Source organism: Pteropus alecto, unplaced genomic scaffold (genome assembly GCF_000325575.1).
Source record: "Pteropus alecto unplaced genomic scaffold, ASM32557v1 scaffold12, whole genome shotgun sequence".
In the NCBI taxonomy this organism is placed as follows: Eukaryota; Metazoa; Chordata; class Mammalia; order Chiroptera; family Pteropodidae; genus Pteropus; species Pteropus alecto.
In genome coordinates, this window is record NW_006432669.1 from 2,733,897 (window position 1) to 2,753,414 (window position 19,518).

Below are 19,518 nucleotides of genomic sequence, written 5' to 3' on the forward strand. Positions count from 1 at the left end.
CATAAAGCACAATTAAAAGGTGTGAGTGCTTCAGTGGTAAAGCCTGGTCTTTAATGGAATCAGAGTGGGGTCACCTTATTTGAAGCCACAATTCTCACCAAAGACCTCGTTAGGCAACCGGTACGCATACAAGCTTTTTCTTCCCAGTGAAACACAGGTGTTTTTGTGGGCGGTAACTCACAGGTAGAACCCCACTTGGACATGAGTGAGGCTGACTACTACTCGAACACCAAGTTTGTAGGGTTTGTTAAGAGACTTCACCTAAGCACATCACTATCATCCCAGTTGATGGCAAAGGGTTTTGAACACCCGGTAGGAACAAGCCCTAGGACAGATGTGGAGAGATCCATATGTCCATCTGAAAGAGCCAACTGAAGGAAAGCAGGTCTGGGAGAGAGAGAGATTTTTGTAAGCTTTGAAAATAAAGGAAAGGATATCATCTCATTAGGGCTTCGTCTTCGCTTATAGTGACTCTCAAATCTCAACTTCTATCTTATCTGCAAAAAGAAAAAAAAATCATGTGTTGGGGCTGATGCTATGTGAATCTCTTGGGGTCTCCATTATTCTTTGTATCAGATAGTGATTGCTTTTGGCTGCCAATAGAGACAATAGAGTGGCTTAAACAAATTAGAGTTTCGTATTCTCTTCTACAAGAAATCCAGAGGTGAGCAGTCCAAGGCTGGTGGGATAGTTCATTTGATACGATTTCAGGGGCCTATATTTTCGATCCACCATCCTTAGCATATAATTTCACTCCTCAAATATGTTCATGGTTACAAGATGGCTGCTGTAACTCCAGGTCTCATTGTCTATGTTCCAGGAAGGAAGAGAGGAAGGGAAATGGTAGAAGAGACACAATTCTTGTTGCATCAGCCCTTTAAAGGGCTCTCATGGAAACCCTGCTTTACTAATTCTACTAACATTTCACTGTATACTCAAAGCCACAAAGGCGGCTTGGAAATATAGTCTTTTAGTTATGTGCTTTTCAGCCCGAAGGAAAGCAGGATTTGATCCTGTTACTAAGAACAAAGGGGAGCAGGAATATTACAAGGCAGCTGGCAGTCCCTGTTTCCCATCCATTATGAACACCCTCTCAGGTTCCCCTCTTCCCTTTCCCACGTCTAGACAGTGGGGCCCCAAGGCTTGGTTAAGTGGGGTTTGAGAGAACTCATAGACAACATAATACCTGCCACTGAGTCCTTGCTATATTTCAGACATTGTCATAAAGGCTTTCCATGCCATGAAGAAGGGTGATAGATTTTCTGCCCTTGTCAAGGGGACCAGGAGGCCCAGGGTGGGTTTCCTCAACCAAGTGCAGCCCAGTAGTGATCTAACAGAGATGCCAAGGCAGCCTGGCTTGCTGGTGGATGTGGGACTGTGGTATCAACTGAGAAGCTTAGAATTCTTGCTCCACTTACTAGGCAAGTAATCGAATCTCTCTTTGCCTCAGTTTTCTCATCAGTAAAATAGGGCTAATGATAGTCCTTTCTTGGGGGGATGTATAAGTTTCCTGTGGTTGCTATAACAAATTACCAAAAACTGGGGGGCTTAAAACGACAGAAATGTATTCTCTCCTAGACTGGAGGCCAGAAGTCTAAAATGAGGGTGTTAGCAGCGCCACGCCCCCCCCCCCGCCACCACCCCGCCCCAAATGCTCTGAGGGAGGATCCATTCATTGCCTATTCCAGGTGTTGGTGGCTTCTGGCAGTCCTTGGCTTGAGGAGGGGGCCTCGCTCCAATCTCTGCCACCATTCTCATCACCTTCTCCTCTCTGTGTATCTAATCTTCCCCTTATAAGAACACTTTTAGTGGCATTTAGGATGCACCTGGATAGTCTAAGATCATCTTCTCATCTCAAAATCTTTAACTTAATCACATCTGCAAAGGCCCTTTCTCAGATAAGGGTATTAGGATATGGACTTATCTTTGGAAGCCATTATCAGCCCACAATGATAGGTATCATGAGATATGTAAATGCTCAGACCTGGTGCCTGGTACTAGGTTAAGACTCATGAAATGTTAGTCATCATGGTAGCTCTCTTATCTCGAGGGCTTCTCTGGAGAGCTAGAGCTCTGTGGGAAAGAGACCTCGAATAGTCACATTTTCCTCTTTTCTGATTAGAGCTTTGCCAGAAATAATCATAACTCCCATAACTACTGTTGATTGAGCCCTCACTCTCCCAGAGTGGGGCTGCTCATCTCGTCTCATTTACTCTTCACTACGGATCTATCACGGTCACTGGTTTACAGTAGAGGAAACTGGCATTCAGAGAAGTTAAATCACTTCCTCAAAATTTCACGAGATCAAGTTGGGGAGTTGGGATTCAAGCTTATTCTCTTTTCCCTTTACCACGTGGATTTGTTTTTAACACACCTTATGTGTGTTCTGAGGGGCTTTTGTGGAAACAAAGTGGGAGAAGGAAGATACTCAAGACATAGGTGCTGGAGAACCAGGACGAGAGGATGTGAAGAGGAGCACATCACTTGGATTGGGTGGCTTTGAAATTATTGATCTAATCGGGGAGGGTGCAGCGGTGGCACCTGAGTTGTAATGTGTAATCACAATCTCCACCCTCCTCTTTGCCAAGTGTCACTTGTCTCAGTGTAGTCCTGTTTTCTCTTTGGTGAACAATATCCCTTCTCAAGATGAGAAAAAAAAGTCACTTGTCCATATCGTGACTGTAATGATCTCACTTGTTTGTTCCAACCCTACCCTCTGCTGATATTACTTAGAAGATCATCTTTACCCTTTCTCTCTCCCTATCCTCCCGCCCCCACCACACACTCAGACATTGAGTAGACATTCTAGATGATCTACTTGCCACTTAATATAAAAAACGGGGTGTTTGCTACTTATTCTCCAATGCATATGATTTGTCTTCCCAACCGGATGATGTCTCTTGAGTGCAGGAACTGAGAGTCACACATCTTGGCTCCAGTTTAATGTCTCATAGACTGTAGAGGTTCATCAATTGCTCAAAAAGGTTAAATAGATGATGAAAATCCCACTAGAAGATTCAGGTTGTGGGGACAGTGGTGCTGGTCAGGTGCACACTTCCTGTAATTACGCACTCCTAACCCGGATTCCATCTCTGCACTTGTTAGATGATTCCCACAGGTAGGTTCATTCTGATGAAAATCTCGCCTGCTTTTGGAAGGTGTCTCCCTTCACAGTATTGCCGCTGGCCTTGGCAATGTGAATGTTTTACTCCCTTGTTTGTCTTTAAAGCAGTTGCCAATGTGAAACTTCCCAGCCCAACTATATTCTTTCACAGCCTGAAACAAACAGCTGCTCAGTGAAATGCTAGCATGCAGGTTGGGATGAACCTGAGAGGTAGTGATTGCTCAGTCCCTCACAGTGGGGCCATCCTGCAGCTACACTATAAACAATATACAGTCCACCAATACCGGCATTCTAATGCATGTACTCTAGCTAAACTTCAGGCTGCTTCCTGTGGACGGCGGCCTTGAAGTCACCCCCTTGCTTTGTTTTTTGGGCAAAATTTAAATCTAGGACTCATAGGAACTGTCCTGTTACAAATGCATTATGTGTTCTTAAGGGTAGTTTGCTGTATAGACACCAAAAAGACTGCTTTCTCTTACTTCCGCCCCTTCCCTACCTTTTCCACATTCAACAGGTGCTATAGTTTCAAATAACTTCTGTGGTTTTTGTGCTATGTACTACAGAAATGTGATTTCCAAACTTGCATGCACATCAGAATTGTATTAGTCAGAATAGATCAGGTTGTGCTGTAGTTACAAATAACCCTAAATCTCAGGGGCTTAACACCACAGAGGTGTGCTTCTCACCCACTGAGGTTCATGGAGGGCCATATGACTCCACGACAACTGTTTTCCCTGGGCAAACTAGCAAGCTAGGTTGCTTGGATCTTGAGACCTCACTATCTTCACTCAAGCCTTTCCCTGTAGCAGAGGAAATGAGGGATCTTGCAATGGCAATTAAATGCCTCGGCCCAGAAGAGACACATATCACTTCCACTTATTTGTCCAAATCCTACAGCTCCACCTAACCGCACAAGCTCTTTGCTCTCCCCTTCTGCTGGGAAGAAAGAAGAATCAGAATAGGCAAGCGCTGGAAAGCTCTGCCATAAGAATCATTTAGTGAGATTAGGAAAAATATAGATGCCACGGCCCGAACACCAGAAAGTCTGATTCAATTGTCCTGAAATGGGGCCTGAGGACTTAAATTTTTTGGCAGATGTCCCAGATAATTCTGATACAATCAGTACATGGATGGACATTTGGGAACCAATGCTTTAGTAAATTTAATTCCCTCTTGGGGTGACTATTGACTGTTTAGGTGATAAGACTGATACACATCCAGGAACGTACAAAACAAGTTAGTATGTAACTCAGTGCTAAAATATGCAGGATATGCAATAAGTGTTGTAGGAAGTCAGCAAATGAGTGGCTCTGTCAGACAATTCATGATAAGGAGCTCTTGCTCAGCATACATTTGCATGTGTATATATGTGTGTGCGTGTGCGCACGCACTTGCTGGGAGCCCAGAGTAGAGAAGTTAAGAGAGACAGATGTCCAACAGTATTTGTGATTTGCAATTGGGAATTTGCAGTTGGGAATGCAAAAACAGTTCTCTCTCCACGGTGGTTGAATCTGCAAATGTGAAACCCAAGGACACAAAGGGCTGAATTTATTGAAAACAATCTGCGTGTAAGTGGACCCTCACAATTCAAACTTGTGTTGTTCAGGGAGGAGTTGTATATCCAACAGTCCCTGGGTCCAGGGTAGAGTTTGTGGCTACAAAAAAATATCCAGTGAACATCTTCCCAAAAATCCAACAAGCAACCTTATGAGCTTTGGTTTGCTGGGCCTGCCTTCCAAAGACTGTTTTCTTTCTCCTAGGGACCTGCTGATACATAGGGTTTACAGCCACCTTGCCTTTTTGTAATTTATAAACTGAAGCTTATAGCACAACAAAATTTAAAAAGCATTTAAACAGAACATAGCATGGTTTAAAAGTCAAATTAAAAAGTGATTACTTTACAACCTTATCACTTCTATTCTCTAACCAGCTGAGGCATCCAGCCTGCCCTAGACCACTTAATATTGATCAAAGGCCATGGTCAAACCTGGCAGCAATAAAGCCCCTTTTAATAAGAATGGCCTTGGACTTGGAGGGGTCCTCAGTTGAGCCAGATTAAGAGGTGGAGCAACTGGCCCTCAGCTCTAACGGGCACTAGAACATCACTGGGGCACTGAGTATCACTGGGGGGATTAAATTCACTGGAAATGACATTGAAGGTGGAGAAATTACAACTTCCAGAACCTCTCTGAGGTGAGTATTGAATGTGGTTGAAAAGAATCACCTGCTTGAGAGGGGGTTTGAGAGGTGGAAGGAGGAGACTCCAGGGGATGTGCTCAAGTAATAACAGGTGGTCATTGAAATCTTTTCTGAGGACTGGTCCAGTGAACTGTGGGGTGGTCTTCTTCTTGCCACCAAGGGGAAGGTGAGAACTGCCACTATCAGACCACCTTCTTCCCTCCTCAGCACCCAGTCTTTCTTCTAAATAAGAACTGAATAAGTATTTTTGCAAGTATCAGTCGAAGGATCCCCACATTAGTTACCTGCCCAAAGTACCAGGTTGCTAGCCTGCCCAGGCACCCACGTGTGTCAACACTGTCCTGCTCTTTTTGTAGAGTCAGTCAGGGGTAGTATGCCTGGGACAAAGGGAGAAGCAATGGGTTCAGGTCCCCCATGGAGGAGCCAGGGATGGGCCTGCCAGAGAAAGGCCAGCTGCCCAGGAATCACAGGGCTAGTCATCCTAGAGGTAGCAAAGTTCTCTCTAGCTGCTGGGTTCAGCTTCCAATCCAGGAAAGAATTGGGAAAGAGAAAACAAAAGAAAACAAGACAAAACAAAGAAACAGAAAAGGTGAGGGGGAGGCATAAAAGAGTAGAAAAGAGAAGGGCCAAATGACACCTGGTAGGAGCTTAATACTTTTTTTGAATGAAGGATTGAGTTATTGGAAGTGAATAAAAGAGAATGAAAAGTACAATAATGAGAAAGGGAAAAACAAAAAGGAATATGATAATGGAAGCAAGTGGGAGTTGATTAGAGGAAAGAAGTAAATAGCTAAATTTAGGAGATGAGAGGAACATACAACAGTACCCAGGCAGATTCTCTCCTTGGGTTACCATATGATTGCCAGAAGCTTCAGACTCACAACCCTGGTTCCAAGAGCTCATGAAAGAGACCCTTCAAAAGTCTCTACAGTCCCTTGGTTTAAACCAAAGCCACTCTGTGGCTGTCCCTGAACTGATCACTGTGATCCAGAGTCACTTGATTGGGAGAGGAATTCCACCAATTGTCCAGACTTCCCTCCACCAATGTCTGAGGGAGCTCGGTGTCTGACAGGTTAGGCTGAGTCACTTGCTCCATCTCTGGAGCTGGGGGTGGAGCTCCCTCCACAGCACTTAGCATAAGAATGGGGAAAGTATGCTTTCAGATCAAAGAAGGGAGTGTGGGCGCTGAGTTGGCAAAACTCCAGAATGTCTGCTACATCAGCCCTTTGCATATTCTTTGCCAGGGTAATTCTTCTTTGATCTTTGAGACCATATTTAGACATCACTTCCTCTAGGAATTCTCCACTGATCTGTTTTCCACTCCAGATTAGATGCCCCAGAATAGAATCTGTGTTCTCGTGGCTCTCTTTTCTAGAATGACAGCTCCTTCAAGGTTTTGCATCTTTTCTCTGTATCCCCAGAGCACAGGGCTTGACCTAATTAAATTTTGTTGAATGCCTGAGAGGGAATGCATGCATGTGCATGTGGAGGGAGGTATGTGTGTGAGAGTAGGACTTGCCTCTCACCTTCAGACAGGGCACAGCCACATTGTGATGGCTACACCCAGGAGTGGTGGAGATTTTTGCTCAAGCAGAAACCAGTACCTCTGGGGTTGGAGCCCCATTTTAAACACATAGACTGAGTGGGGAAAGGGGTTCCACTTCCCCAGGGGGCGATAGTATGGCCACCTCCAAATTGGTGTCACCAGTGCTACTATTGTCTCAGGTTCCTAGACTCCAGGAAGTGTCCCCTTCGCACTGGGGGCACCAGGAGGGCATCCTGTCACATCAAGTCTTAGAATCCTGCTTCTTCATATCCACTTCTTTCTATTACACTATCCGCTGCTGATCTGACAACCTCCCTGTCCCTCATCTTTACTCTCTTCTTTGCCTAACTCCTCTAAAACTTGTACACAACTGCCATAACAATGGTTCTTAAATACTGATTATCATGTCATCCAATTTATGAAAAACTTCTTTGAGTCCTCAATGCTTCCAAGAAAAATCCTAAATTCTTCAACCTGGAATTAAAGTTCATGGTCAGTCTTTTCCCAGATAGCACATGCATCCATTCTCCTCACTCCTCCCCTTCCGGACCCAGGCCCCAGCCTATAACCTCCTCTCCCTCAATATTATGCTCACCACTTCTTTCTCATTGCTCATGTTCTGTCCCTGCTTTGTGTCCTCATTTTTCTATTTTGTTTTATAATCGGACTTCTTAATTCCTGTGTTTTTCGCGAGGTGTTTTCTGACCCTTTTGACCCACAGAAATCTTTTTCTTCTCTGAACTAATATATTTCTAGAAAAATTGAGCCTATATCCATTGTATCAAACATTCAATTGGCACTTAATCACATACTGCTCTATGCAGTTTTTTAATTTTTCCATTATTACATCAAGAATTCTTTTATATTCCTCCACAGCACCTAGCAAAGCGCTGGGAATGTAGTCAGCACATATTGTTTGTTAAATGAAAACGCAGAGGGGAACGTGTTGAATGAAAAGAGGCGATGGACAACGTGACTTTAGAGTATCTGGTTTTGTTTCAGTTTGGTTGTGAATATTATGTGTGCCTTTTGGCTTATCACTTAACTTTCTTAGCCTCAGTTTCCTTGTTAGAAAATTGAGGATAACCTTAACAGCTGTACAGAGGTTACAGGGTTATGGTGAACCCTAAATGAGAAATTACACTTTATGACTTGCTAAGGTAAGCTATTGAGATTGTTTAAATTTCAATTTAAAAATATTTTTCTTCTTACTTTTAGACTTGCCACCTTATTTCTCGAAAGAGGGCCGAACAGGATAGGCGGTCTTTACAAAAAGGCTGTTTACAGACACTACACAGATGATACCTATTCCACGGAGATCCCCAAACCTCCCTGGCTTGGATTCCTGGGCCCCATCTTGAGGGCTGAAGTAGGTGATGTGATTGTCATCCATTTAAAAAACTTTGCTTCTCGACCTTACTCTTTGCATCCACATGGCGTTTTCTACAACAAAGATTCGGAAGGTAAATATCAATCCTGTATTATTGGTGTCTTGTCTCTATTTCATAAGTTAGACAACTAACTGTCAGTTACGGTGAAAGAGCTTCTAAGAGCACAATAATTACACATGTTCATTTGTCTTTTCTTTGTCTCCTTCTCTCCCTATCCCCCCCTCCATCTGTTCCCCCTTCTCTTCTTTCTCTTTCCTTTATTTCTTTCCCCCTTTCTTTCTTACTCTTGTTTATGTTGATACAAAACTGGGTGCTGGGCTTCCTTGGCACCTGCTATACCATGCCCCTCAGCAGCACACTAACTTTCTTCCTTGTCAATCACTCGTGACTGGGCAGCACACTAGAGCAGCATGCACTAGCAGGTTTCAAGGATCCTGTTGCCAGTAATAGCCTTGGCTACGGGGAGGATGTCTCAGTGAAAGCTGATCTCATCTTCCCTGCGTAAGCCTACTATCTTTGGTGCTTCCTTTCTAAAATACCCTTGCAAGAGCTTCAATAGTGCAGTTTCTCAAGTCTTCCCTGTTTTCTTTTTTTTTTTAACTTTTAAGTACTATCCTTAGACTTTTGAGATGGAAGTATTCCCCAGACATCAAAAGTTTTTTGCATCTCTCATAGCATTCTTCCTCACACCAAGGTGGAATGGGTCAAATGGTGCCATACCTGCTACACTCCTGGCTCTGGAGACTGTGTCAGGCACAGTACTCTGATGTAACTTGCTTTATCATTAAGGAGGGTATTAACAAATGTCCCACGACAGTCAAATTGGACAGACCACTGCCAGGTCTGTCTAAGAAGCAGGAGGAGAGAAGTCTGAAGATAAACATGAGACATTGAGATTGTCCTTTGTTCTCAGCCCTTTTCCTCCATCTGAAGTGCAGCAAAGTTCTCAGTCCCAGATTTGGTAGTTCTGAGTAGCTGAAGATGAGCACATAAAACTGTTCCCAGTAAACTTGGAGAGAGTTTTGTAAATGATAACTATTGATGCATTTTCTTTAATATAGTTTCGTAAAAGTATTATTTATGCTGCTGGTAAAGATGTGTCATAATAGCTGTGCCTGTCTTTTTAAATATGGAGAAAATAGGGGCCTTTATGAATCTTTAATTTTGTCCTTTCTCCTTCATATATTTCTGGAAAGCATACCTTAATATTGCTGATGGTGTCCTGAAAGATCATCTAGGCCAGTAATTCCAAAGCTTTATAAGATCACAGATGCTTTTTAAAAAATTTGTGGTAAAACACACGTAAAATTTACCATTTTACTATTTTAAGAGTACAATTAGTGGCATTAAGTACATTTAGCGTTGTCCAGCTATCACTACTATTCATTTCTAGAACCGTTTCATCATCCCAAACAGAAACTTTGCACTCATTAAATAATAATCCCCTATTCCCTTCTCCACCCAACTTGCTAGTAATTACTACTCTACTTTCTGTCTCTGTGAATTTGCCTACTCTAGGTACCTCATAAAAGTGGAATCATATCATATTTGTTCTTTGGTTTTTGGCTTATTTCATTTAGCATAGTATTTTCAAGGCCCATCTATGTTGTAGCATGTTTTAGAATTTCAACCCCTTTTAAGGCCTAATAGTATTCCATTGTATGTGCATACCCAGGAAGACTTCTCATAGCCTATAGTAAATAGGTCTCTTCCATCTCAGGAGTTTGTTGGTTCCCTTCATAGCACGTATAAAGCCTGTACAGTAGAAGGAAACTTTTCTGTGTGTATCCTCTTCCTCATTTGTGTGTGTTTCTACATTAGACTGTAGACTTCTGGGAACAGAGACCATGCTGGGTTTTCCTGGGCAGTGTTCTTCAGTGCTTGGCACAATTCTTGGCATGTGGCAAGTGCTCTATAAGTACTTTTTGAATAACTCTCAGATCTAGCCCCACATTATCATTTTATAAGAAATCAAGGCCTAGAAAGAAAAAATGCCTTTATCAAATTCTTATAGTTGGTTAGCAGCTGAGTTATAATAGACACAGACCTCCTCTCTCCCATGCTAAGGCTCTCTCCACTACTCTACTCTGCTCCTGTACTGATGCAATCAGTAAAGCAGCACCTCTCCTTCCTGTGTGCAAATCTCAGCAGGTCACCATGAGCTCTTGGTTCTTACCTTCCTGGTTCTTCCAGAGGGCCTCTTGGTAAAGGTTCTGAGCAAAGGCCAGGTCCTTACTTTCAGCCACTCAATTCATTTTTTCTTATCATATGTGTATGTGTGTGTGTGTGGTATTTAATAGGTTTGCTTTCATTCATAAACCTTCCGCTGAATACCCATTAGGTGCCAGAGACTGACTTTGGGTCCTAGGCATAAAAGATGAATGAATCACAGGCCGTAGCTGAAAATCAATGACTATAAATATAAGGATTTATTTTAGGGCTCTCAATTCTGTCCCACTTATCTATATGCTATCGTCATACAAATGCCATACTGTCTTGATCACTATGGATTTGTAGTGAGTTTTGAAACTGAGTACTATAAGTCCTCCAACTTTGTTCTTCTTCTCAAGCCTTTTTATTATTCTAAGGTTCTAGGTCCTTGGCATTTCCATATAAATTTCAGATCAGCTTGTTAATTAAAAATGAAAAGCTGGGATTGTGATGAAGATTGCATTGAGTTTATGTATCGATTGGGGGAAAATTACAATCTGCATTTTAAAGATGAATTGCCATCTTGACAATATTAAGTCTTCCAATCTTATACACATGAGCAATTTAGATCTTTAATGTCTCTCAATGTTTTAGTTTGTAGTCTACAAGATTTACATTTCTTTTGTTAAATTTATTCCAAAGTATTTTATTCTTTCTTATGCTGTTATAAATGGGCTATTTTCTTAATTTCATATTTTGATTGCTTGTTGCTAGTGTATAGAAAGATGACTGATTTTTGTATATTTATCATGGATCCTACTATCTTGTTAAGCTTGATTAGATGTTTAGAGGGTTCTTTAGAATTTTTTACATGTAGAATCACATCACTGTGAAAAAAGACAGTTTTATTTCTTTCTTACAAATTGATATACCTTTAACTTTTTTCTTTTGCTTTACTGCACTGGCTTCAGGACGATATTTAATAACAGTGGTAAAAACAGACATTCGTATCTTGTTCCCAATTTTAGGAGAAAGCATTCAGTCTCCCTCCCATTAAACATGATGTTAGCTGTGGGTTTTTCTTAGATATCCTTTGTCAGATTGAAGGAGTTCCTGTCTATTACTAGTTTGTTGAGACTTTTTAATTTGATAAATACTTTGATAAGTTTAATTTGATGAGGATTTTGTAAATTGCTTTTTGGCGCCTATTGAAATGATAGTGTGTTTTTTTGTCCTTTATTCTATTAATATGTTATCAGGTAGACTTAGTTGAAGTTTTCTATATTCTTGCTGATTTTCTGTCTAGCCATTCTATCAGTTATTAAGAGCAGAGGATTGAAATCTCCAAGAATTATTGGTGAGTTGTGTATTTCTCCTTCAATTATGTCAGTTTCTGCTTTATGTGTTTTGAGACTTTTGTCAGATATGAATCCACTCATACTTGTTATATCTTCTGGATACATTGACTCATTATAAAATACCTATCTTTGTTCTAGTAATATTTCTTGTCTTAAAATCTAGTTTGTTATTGACAGCACTTCAGCTTTCATATTGTTACTATTTGCATTCTTTTGCTTTCAGCCTTTTTGTGTCATGGAATATAAGGTGCAAACTGCATATAGTTAGATGTCACTTTTTTGTCCAGGTTGACAATCTCTGCATATTGATCAGGCACTTATATCATTCTCATTTAATGTAATTATCGATTGCTTTGATCTGCATTTGCTATTTTCCTAATTATTTTCTATATGCTTTCTGTCTTTTTGGTTCCTGTAGCCCTCCTTTACTGCCTTCTTTGGCGGTTAAACAAATATTTTTTAGTGTTCTATTTATATTCCTCTGTTAATTTTTTTAACTATTTATTTTTGAGTTATTTTGTTATTGGTTGGCCTATGATTGTAATATGCATTTTAGCTTATCACAATATACTTCGTATTTTTACCAACCTAGTTTTGGCAATATTTAGCTTTGTTCCAACAGAACTTTCTCTTCTCTCTCTTGTGCTATTATCATGTTGTCATTACACCTCTCTTTATATAAACTCAACAAAGTGTTGTTACATTTAGAACTTTAAATTATCTTATGACTGTTAAAGAAGAGAAGGAAGAAGAAATATATTTATAGAATCTTTTGTATTAACTCACATATTTCCTATTTCTGGTGCTTTTCATTTCTTCCTGTAGATTCAAGTTACTCTCTGGTGGCATTTTCTTTTAGTCCAAAGGACTTCCTTTAGTATTCCTCGTAAGACAGGTTTGCTAGTGACAGACTCACTCAGTCTTTGTTTATCCAGAATACCTTTATTTTGCCTTCTTTTTTTTTTTTTTTTTGAGGGATAGTTTTGCTGGATATAGTATTCATGGTTGGCATTTCTCCCCCAGCACTTTGAGTATGTTATCCCACTGTCTTCTCATCTCCAATATTCAGATGAGAAGTCAACTGTTAATAATGTTGATGCTCCCCTGTATGTGATGAGTCCTTTTCCTCTTTCTGTTCTCAAAATTACCTCTTTGACCTTTCCCCTGACAGTTTGACCACAATGTGTCTATGTATAGATTCTTTATATTTATCCTATTTGTGATTGATTATGCTTTTTATGTGTGTAGATTAATGTTTTTCATCACATCTGGAAATTTTAGGCCACTAGTTCTTCGAATACTTTTTCTTCTCCCTTTTCTTTCTCCTCTCCTTTGGTAGACTATTATTACACATATTTCAATTCACTTGATTTGTCTCACATGTCTCTGAAGTTCTGTTTATTTTCTTCAATCTTTTTTTCCCCACTCCTTTTCAGATAAAATAATTCTATTGATCTATCTTCAGATTCACTGATTCTTCTGCCATTTTGAATCTTTTTTTGAGGTCCTCTCATATCGTTTCATTTCATTTAATGTACTTTTCGATGCCAAAACTCCAACTTGATTCTTTTTAATAAAAATTTCTATCTTCTTATTGAAATTCCATTTGTTGAATCATTTTGTTCTACTTTCCTTTTATTATTTAATATAGGTTTTCTTAGTTGTTTGAACATATTTACAATAGCTGCTTTAAAGTCTTTACCTGCTAGACTTTACATCCAGAGACACTTAGAGATAGTTTCCAATGGCTGCTTTTTATTTTTTACCCGAATATGGCCACAACTTTCTTGTTTCTTTGCATGTCTCACTTTGTTGCTGTTGTTGAAAACTGGACATTTTTGAGAATATATTCTAGCAACTCTGGATTCTGATCTCTCCCTCATCCAAGGTTGTTTTTATTGTTTGTTTGCTTTTTTGTTTGTTAACATGCCTGAGATAAATCTGTGAAATCTGTCGTTCCTGTAGTGTTCTGCTCTTTTTTTTTTCCTTTTTTTCTTGTTTTCATTTTTAAGCCTGGCTGTTGAGAGTCACCTCTCTATCTGCCTAGTTTAGGAGTCAGCAAATGATTGGACAGAGGTTTTGTTTAAGCATCAGTAAATCTTCTGTTCTCTGCCTTTGGATCTGTAGGTAGATAGGAAACACATTCAAAGTTTGGCAGTTTTTGTCTGCCTTGGCTTTTACTTTTCACTAGGCCCTTTGCCTTTCCTCTTTGAATGTATAGAGCAGAAGTATGTGAATAAACAATGCTCAGCAGTTCTTCAAGCGTAAACATTGCTGGATGTCTTTACTCAATTTCCAGAGCACTGAAATATATTTTTTTTTGAATCAATTTCATCCAACTTTATAGCTACTTTAGGGGGAGAGGATTTGCTGACCTCCTCACTCTCTTTTAATCAGTTTTTGTCTTGGCTATAGTTTGGGCTTGCTAGTCTTATAGTCTCTCCTCAATTCAACTTAGTGTTTACTATGAAATTGACACAATGCTGGATACTGGCACTGCAAATATGAGGAAATGTATAGTTGTTGCCTCCAAGATAATCATCAGAGGAGAGGTAGAAAAAGAAACTTAGCAGAATTGGGTGGGTGGAACTAACATTAATTGAGCAGTTACTGTAGGCCAATACTTGTGCTAGAGCTCTTAAAAACATTATATCATTTAATAATAAAATTATCTAGTGCTCTCTTAATATCCATGTGAAATATAATTATTAAGACTTTTAAAAAAAATTTACTGTTTTTTTAAAATATATAAAAGCATAAATAAGAGTAAAATGTCCCACAATCTGATTCCCTCCATGCCTGCTAAAATTAGTTCAAAACAAAAAATTAAATACAAAGTAGTATATGAACATGGTTAGAAAAATTAAGAGTACAAAGAGATATAAAAAGTAAAAATCCTTCTTGTCTCTCACTTGAAAGGCAATCACTTTTAATAATTTCTTGTAAGTTTCTCTTAGACATTTTTCTAGACATATTTTCATGTATGTGTGTCTATGGTTATGTGTACGTATATACTTGTCCTTTTATACAAAATAGATTATACTGTAATGCTATTATATACTTTCTGTTTTTCATTTTTTACTTCATCTTGCAGACTTTCTCATATTAGTACATACAAAGAGATTTCCTTTTAACAGTTGTATAATATTCCATTGTATGAATGTACCAGTTGTTATTTTCATGATTATTCAGGTTGCTTTCTGTTTTGGGTTCATATCAACAATTCTACAAGGAATATTCCAGTTCTGGTATTGTGAAAAACATTTTCAAGTATGTTTCTAGGATAAATTCTTAAAAGTGAAATTGCTGGTTATATTTATGTACATTTCTTTCTTTTTTTGATAGGAATTGGCAAGCTGTCCTCTAAAATAATGCACATTTTACTGTGCTACCATTTGTTCATGAGCTAGCCTATTTCTTTCACAATCCCACCAACTCTCAATATTCTCAAATCTGATGAGAGAAAATGTGTACATCATAATTTCTAAAAGCTGACACATCTTAGAATACATGCAATGAAATGAATGTTTTAAAATACTTATATTATTAATTTTACCATTGTTCAAAATCTTTGTCAAACTTTTTGGGAATGACTTTCAGAACAACTTAATAAGCCACTTACTCTCAAATCACTTTTTTACTTTAAAGTTTATTTTGAATCCCAAATGATATTCCTTATCTTGAGCAGTGGCACCAAGGTTTGTTTGGGAGCTCTAGCCCCACTTTTAAATAACAGTCATCAATGACCGCCAATAATAATAAGCAAAAAAAGTACATTAAATAGTGAATAAAAGAATCTTTAGGAAAATTTCTATTTGTATTTATTTGTGTCATATAGTCAAAGCAAAATGAGTGATCTCAGTTGAAGCTTTAAGACAAGTCCACTACCCACCCACCCTTCCCCAATTCCTGACCTGCAGCCTCTCAATATATAAATTCAGAAGCTTCCAATCTATGCATTTTATTCACAGGGCTTTGGATAAAGATGGTATATGGTCATCCCACTCATTCGTTATAATATTTAACAGATATGTATTGAGTACAATATACCAAGCACTGGAATAGATCTTATGTATATAATTTTGAGCAAAAACAAATTGAGATTTCATGGAGCTTACAGTCTAACATAAGAGACAGACATTAGTCAAGCAATTACACACATCATATATATATGCATTGTAGAAAATGACTTAGTCCAGGGCATTCAAGATTGCCTGAGTCAGACCATGCTGGGCCTTGCAATTTATGTTCAACACATTTGACCTTCATTCCAAGAGTGATGGGAAGCCATAGAATGATTTTAAATAAAGAACAATGTAATTAGATTTGAGATCTGAAAAGATCACTCTTGCTATGGCTTGGAAAATGGACTATAGAGGCAAGAAATGCAGTGAAGTCAGCTAATAGTTTACTGCATATGTCCAACTGAGAGATAATGTTTGGACTAGGGTCGTGATGGTGGAGATTCACATAAAGGGATTTGTGATGGTGGAGATACACATAAACGGATGAATTTGAGAAGAAGCAACGGCAAGACCTGTGGTGCTTTGGAAATGGTGAGAAAGGAAGAGAAGGAAGATAAGAATGTTTCCTTTGTTTCTAGCTTGTGGCACTGAATACTGGTGGGGTCTTTTACTGAGAGAAGGGGCAGTGCCTGAGGACCAGGTTTGGGAGTGCTAATGTTCTTTGGGGACAGTGGTTTTCGAGATCTCTTTCTCTTTTACTGAGAGAAGGGGCAGTGACTGAAGACCAGGTTTGGGAGTGCTAATGATGTTCTTTGGGGACAGTGGTTTTCGAGATCTCTTTGAGATTTACAAGTAGAGATGTACAGTAGACAGTAGGATATCAGTGTAGAATTCAGAGGCCAGGTCCAGGCTGAAGATAAAACTGGGATTCACTGGCATGTGGTTGATTAAGGCATTGTTGGAATGAGTGCTATCAACCAGGGAGAGAGCTCTGGACATAGTGCCAGCATTATAACTTGAGGATTTCTGTCCTTGAATGACAGAGAATGAACTGGAAAACCAGACTGAAAATGATTTGCTGAAGAGGATAGTGTGATGTTACAGGAACCAAGGGAGGAGAATTTTTTTAAGAGGGAGAGAAATGACAATACTATCAAATGCTTCTGACAGGCTAGGTAGCACAGGAAAACATTTGGATTTAATGGGTGACGGGTAGCACCTCTTGATTTTTTCCTATTCCTCTATCAGATTAGATCAACTATCAAGTTAGAAAGCAATAAACTACATTAGTTTAACATTGAGTAAAAATGATTTTGTCAGATATTTTTCAGTGTTGTGGTCCCACCTTATATTGAAAGGCAATGTAAGAAATTACTTTTAAAAACATTTTTGCATGTTTTAGAAACCATTCTTAAAAACTTTGAAGATGTAATTAATCTATTACTCAATAATTTTTAAATTAATTAATTAACTAATTAAATTGAAGAAATGATTTAATTTTTATTACTCTGTCTACCTCGCCCCTCTTTCCTCCCCCCTAACTCAGTAATTTGTATACAGAGATTTTCTTGAAAATATTGTCTTAGAATTTAGTACCAGCAAGAAGTTCCTCTCTCGAGGAATTGGTAAGTTTCCTTTCTTTAGACAAAGAATATAACCGAATTATATTAACCTAATATATATTAAACCTAGATATAACAATATGACCTAGATATAATGAGGAGATTCAGAACTATACTTAATACTGAAAGAATCTAACAAATTAATCTCCTTTCTTTATGTAGATTTTGCTCTCTGACTTAATCTTTTCAGTATTACAGAGTATAGAGATTTAATTTGTAAAATAATTCATATTTTTTAGATTAACATAAATATACACATAGAAAATACATAAAAATAAAATGAATAAGTATGTAAAAATAGTTCAAACCCTATATTCCCAATAATTAATGGAGAGGTATCACAGTGTAGTGGGAAGTCAGATATAACTAGACTGAAATCTGGCCCAGCCACATGCTACCAGTATTTGATTTAATCTAAAAGGAGATATTAAATACATACCATATGGGGTTGCTATAAAGAATGAGATAATATACACAAAGTACCTACTACACTTGGCACGTAATAGGGACTTAACTGGCATCATTCATCAAAAATCAAATTATGTTTCATGGCAAAATTTGTTTAAAAATGTATTGTTAATTTTTTTAGTTATAGTTTCTATTTGGCTTGCCTTGGACTCACTGGCTCTTGTTGTCTTATTTGAATTTGTATTCCTAACATCAGCACATTTGCTGGCATGTGGTTGATGTCCAATACAGGTTTGTTGGTGAATTAGTGAAGGAATGAGAGAATGGAGAATGAATTTGGAGTGTTTCCACACATGTCTCCCTCTCCGCTCTCACCCTCCAGCCTTCTTCTCTGTACTATTCAACTCCTACCAGTCCTTCAAGGCCCCTCAAATCCCACCTCTGTTATGAAGCTTCTGATAATTGTAACTTGTATAGGTTGGTCTCCTGCCTTCTACCCAGGTGGTTTTCAAACTATTTTTAGCAGCGGACCTTCTTTAACTGAAAAACCTTGTGCACTCTTAGTTTATAAAATAGAGAAAGGAAATGCTATGCCCATTCGCCCCACCTCTTCTGTAGTAGTCCTTCTACCTTGCATAGACCCCAAATTACATTCAACACATCATCCTGCTTTATTCTCCAGTTGTCCTATGTGTTCACAATTCATGTTCTGGTCACCCCAGCAGAACTATAAGATCCCTAAAGGCAAGAATAATGTCTTAACTTCCTTCCTATCCCTTGTGAGACCTCGTACAGTTGCTGAATCTGTACTAAGTGCCCAAGGGGTGTTCATTATTTCTTCTGCTGCTTCTTCCTTTCCTTCCTTAGTTGATGTTAAGTGAAGGGGATTGAAATCTTCCTGATTGGTACAGGAGGCCCATCAGAAGGAGTCTTTATGAATATTTTTTAAGCATCTGGTTCTGTGCAGGACACTCATATACGTTGTGTCACTTAGTTCTCACATCCCTGTGGAAATATATATTAACATTCCAGCTTTACTGATAGAAAATTGAGGCATTGAGAATTTAAGTAATTTGCCTCAGTCCTACAAGAAATAAATTTTAATTCATATGTGTTTGATTCCAAAGCTCTGGCTGTTTCCACTATAGCATGTGACCTCTGTTTTAAGTATGTTTTATCTTTTCTTGGAAGGAGCCCTGTACCCAGATGGAACATCTGGAAAAAACAAGAATGACGATATGGTTCCTCCTGGCAAAAACTATACTTACGTCTGGCCAGTAAGAGAAGAATATGCCCCTGCTCCAGCAGATGCCAACTGCCTGACCTGGGTGTACCATTCACACATCGACGCCCCTAAAGACATCTGCTCTGGGTTAATTGGCCCGCTGCTGGTGTGCAAGGAAGGTAAGGAGACTTTTCCAACCTCCCCTCCCCACCCCGCCCCCATGAGCCTCCTCTTAGGTGTGTTAAAAAGTGTATATAAATTTCAGGTCCTGTCTTCTTTACCTCCCTTGCTCAATACAGATTGTGCTTCTTCTTCTAAGCTTTCTGTAAGATTAGGGAAATTCTTGCATAGGAGATCAATCTGACACTATAACAGGAGCAATAATTCAGACTTCTGTTTAAGAATCAAAATAGCTTTCTGAAACATATGCATTTTTTTAAAGAGGACATTCCATATTAATAGCTATTCACATCATATTAACATTACACATAAGAACGTTAAAAATATAAACAAGTGACCAAAACATTTT

General features: G+C 38.9%; 1 protein-coding gene across 1 annotated transcript in view; it reads left to right on the top strand.

The window, feature by feature from the left end:
• The window catches only part of HEPHL1 (hephaestin like 1), a 64,384-nt gene that overhangs the window by 3,420 nt on the left and 41,446 nt on the right, over positions 1-19,518 (top strand). The window contains exons 2-3 of the mRNA XM_006907478.1: positions 8,088-8,332; positions 18,956-19,168. Coding sequence (XP_006907540.1) covers positions 8,088-8,332; positions 18,956-19,168 — 458 coding nt within the window. The remainder of the gene's footprint in view (positions 1-8,087; positions 8,333-18,955; positions 19,169-19,518) is intronic.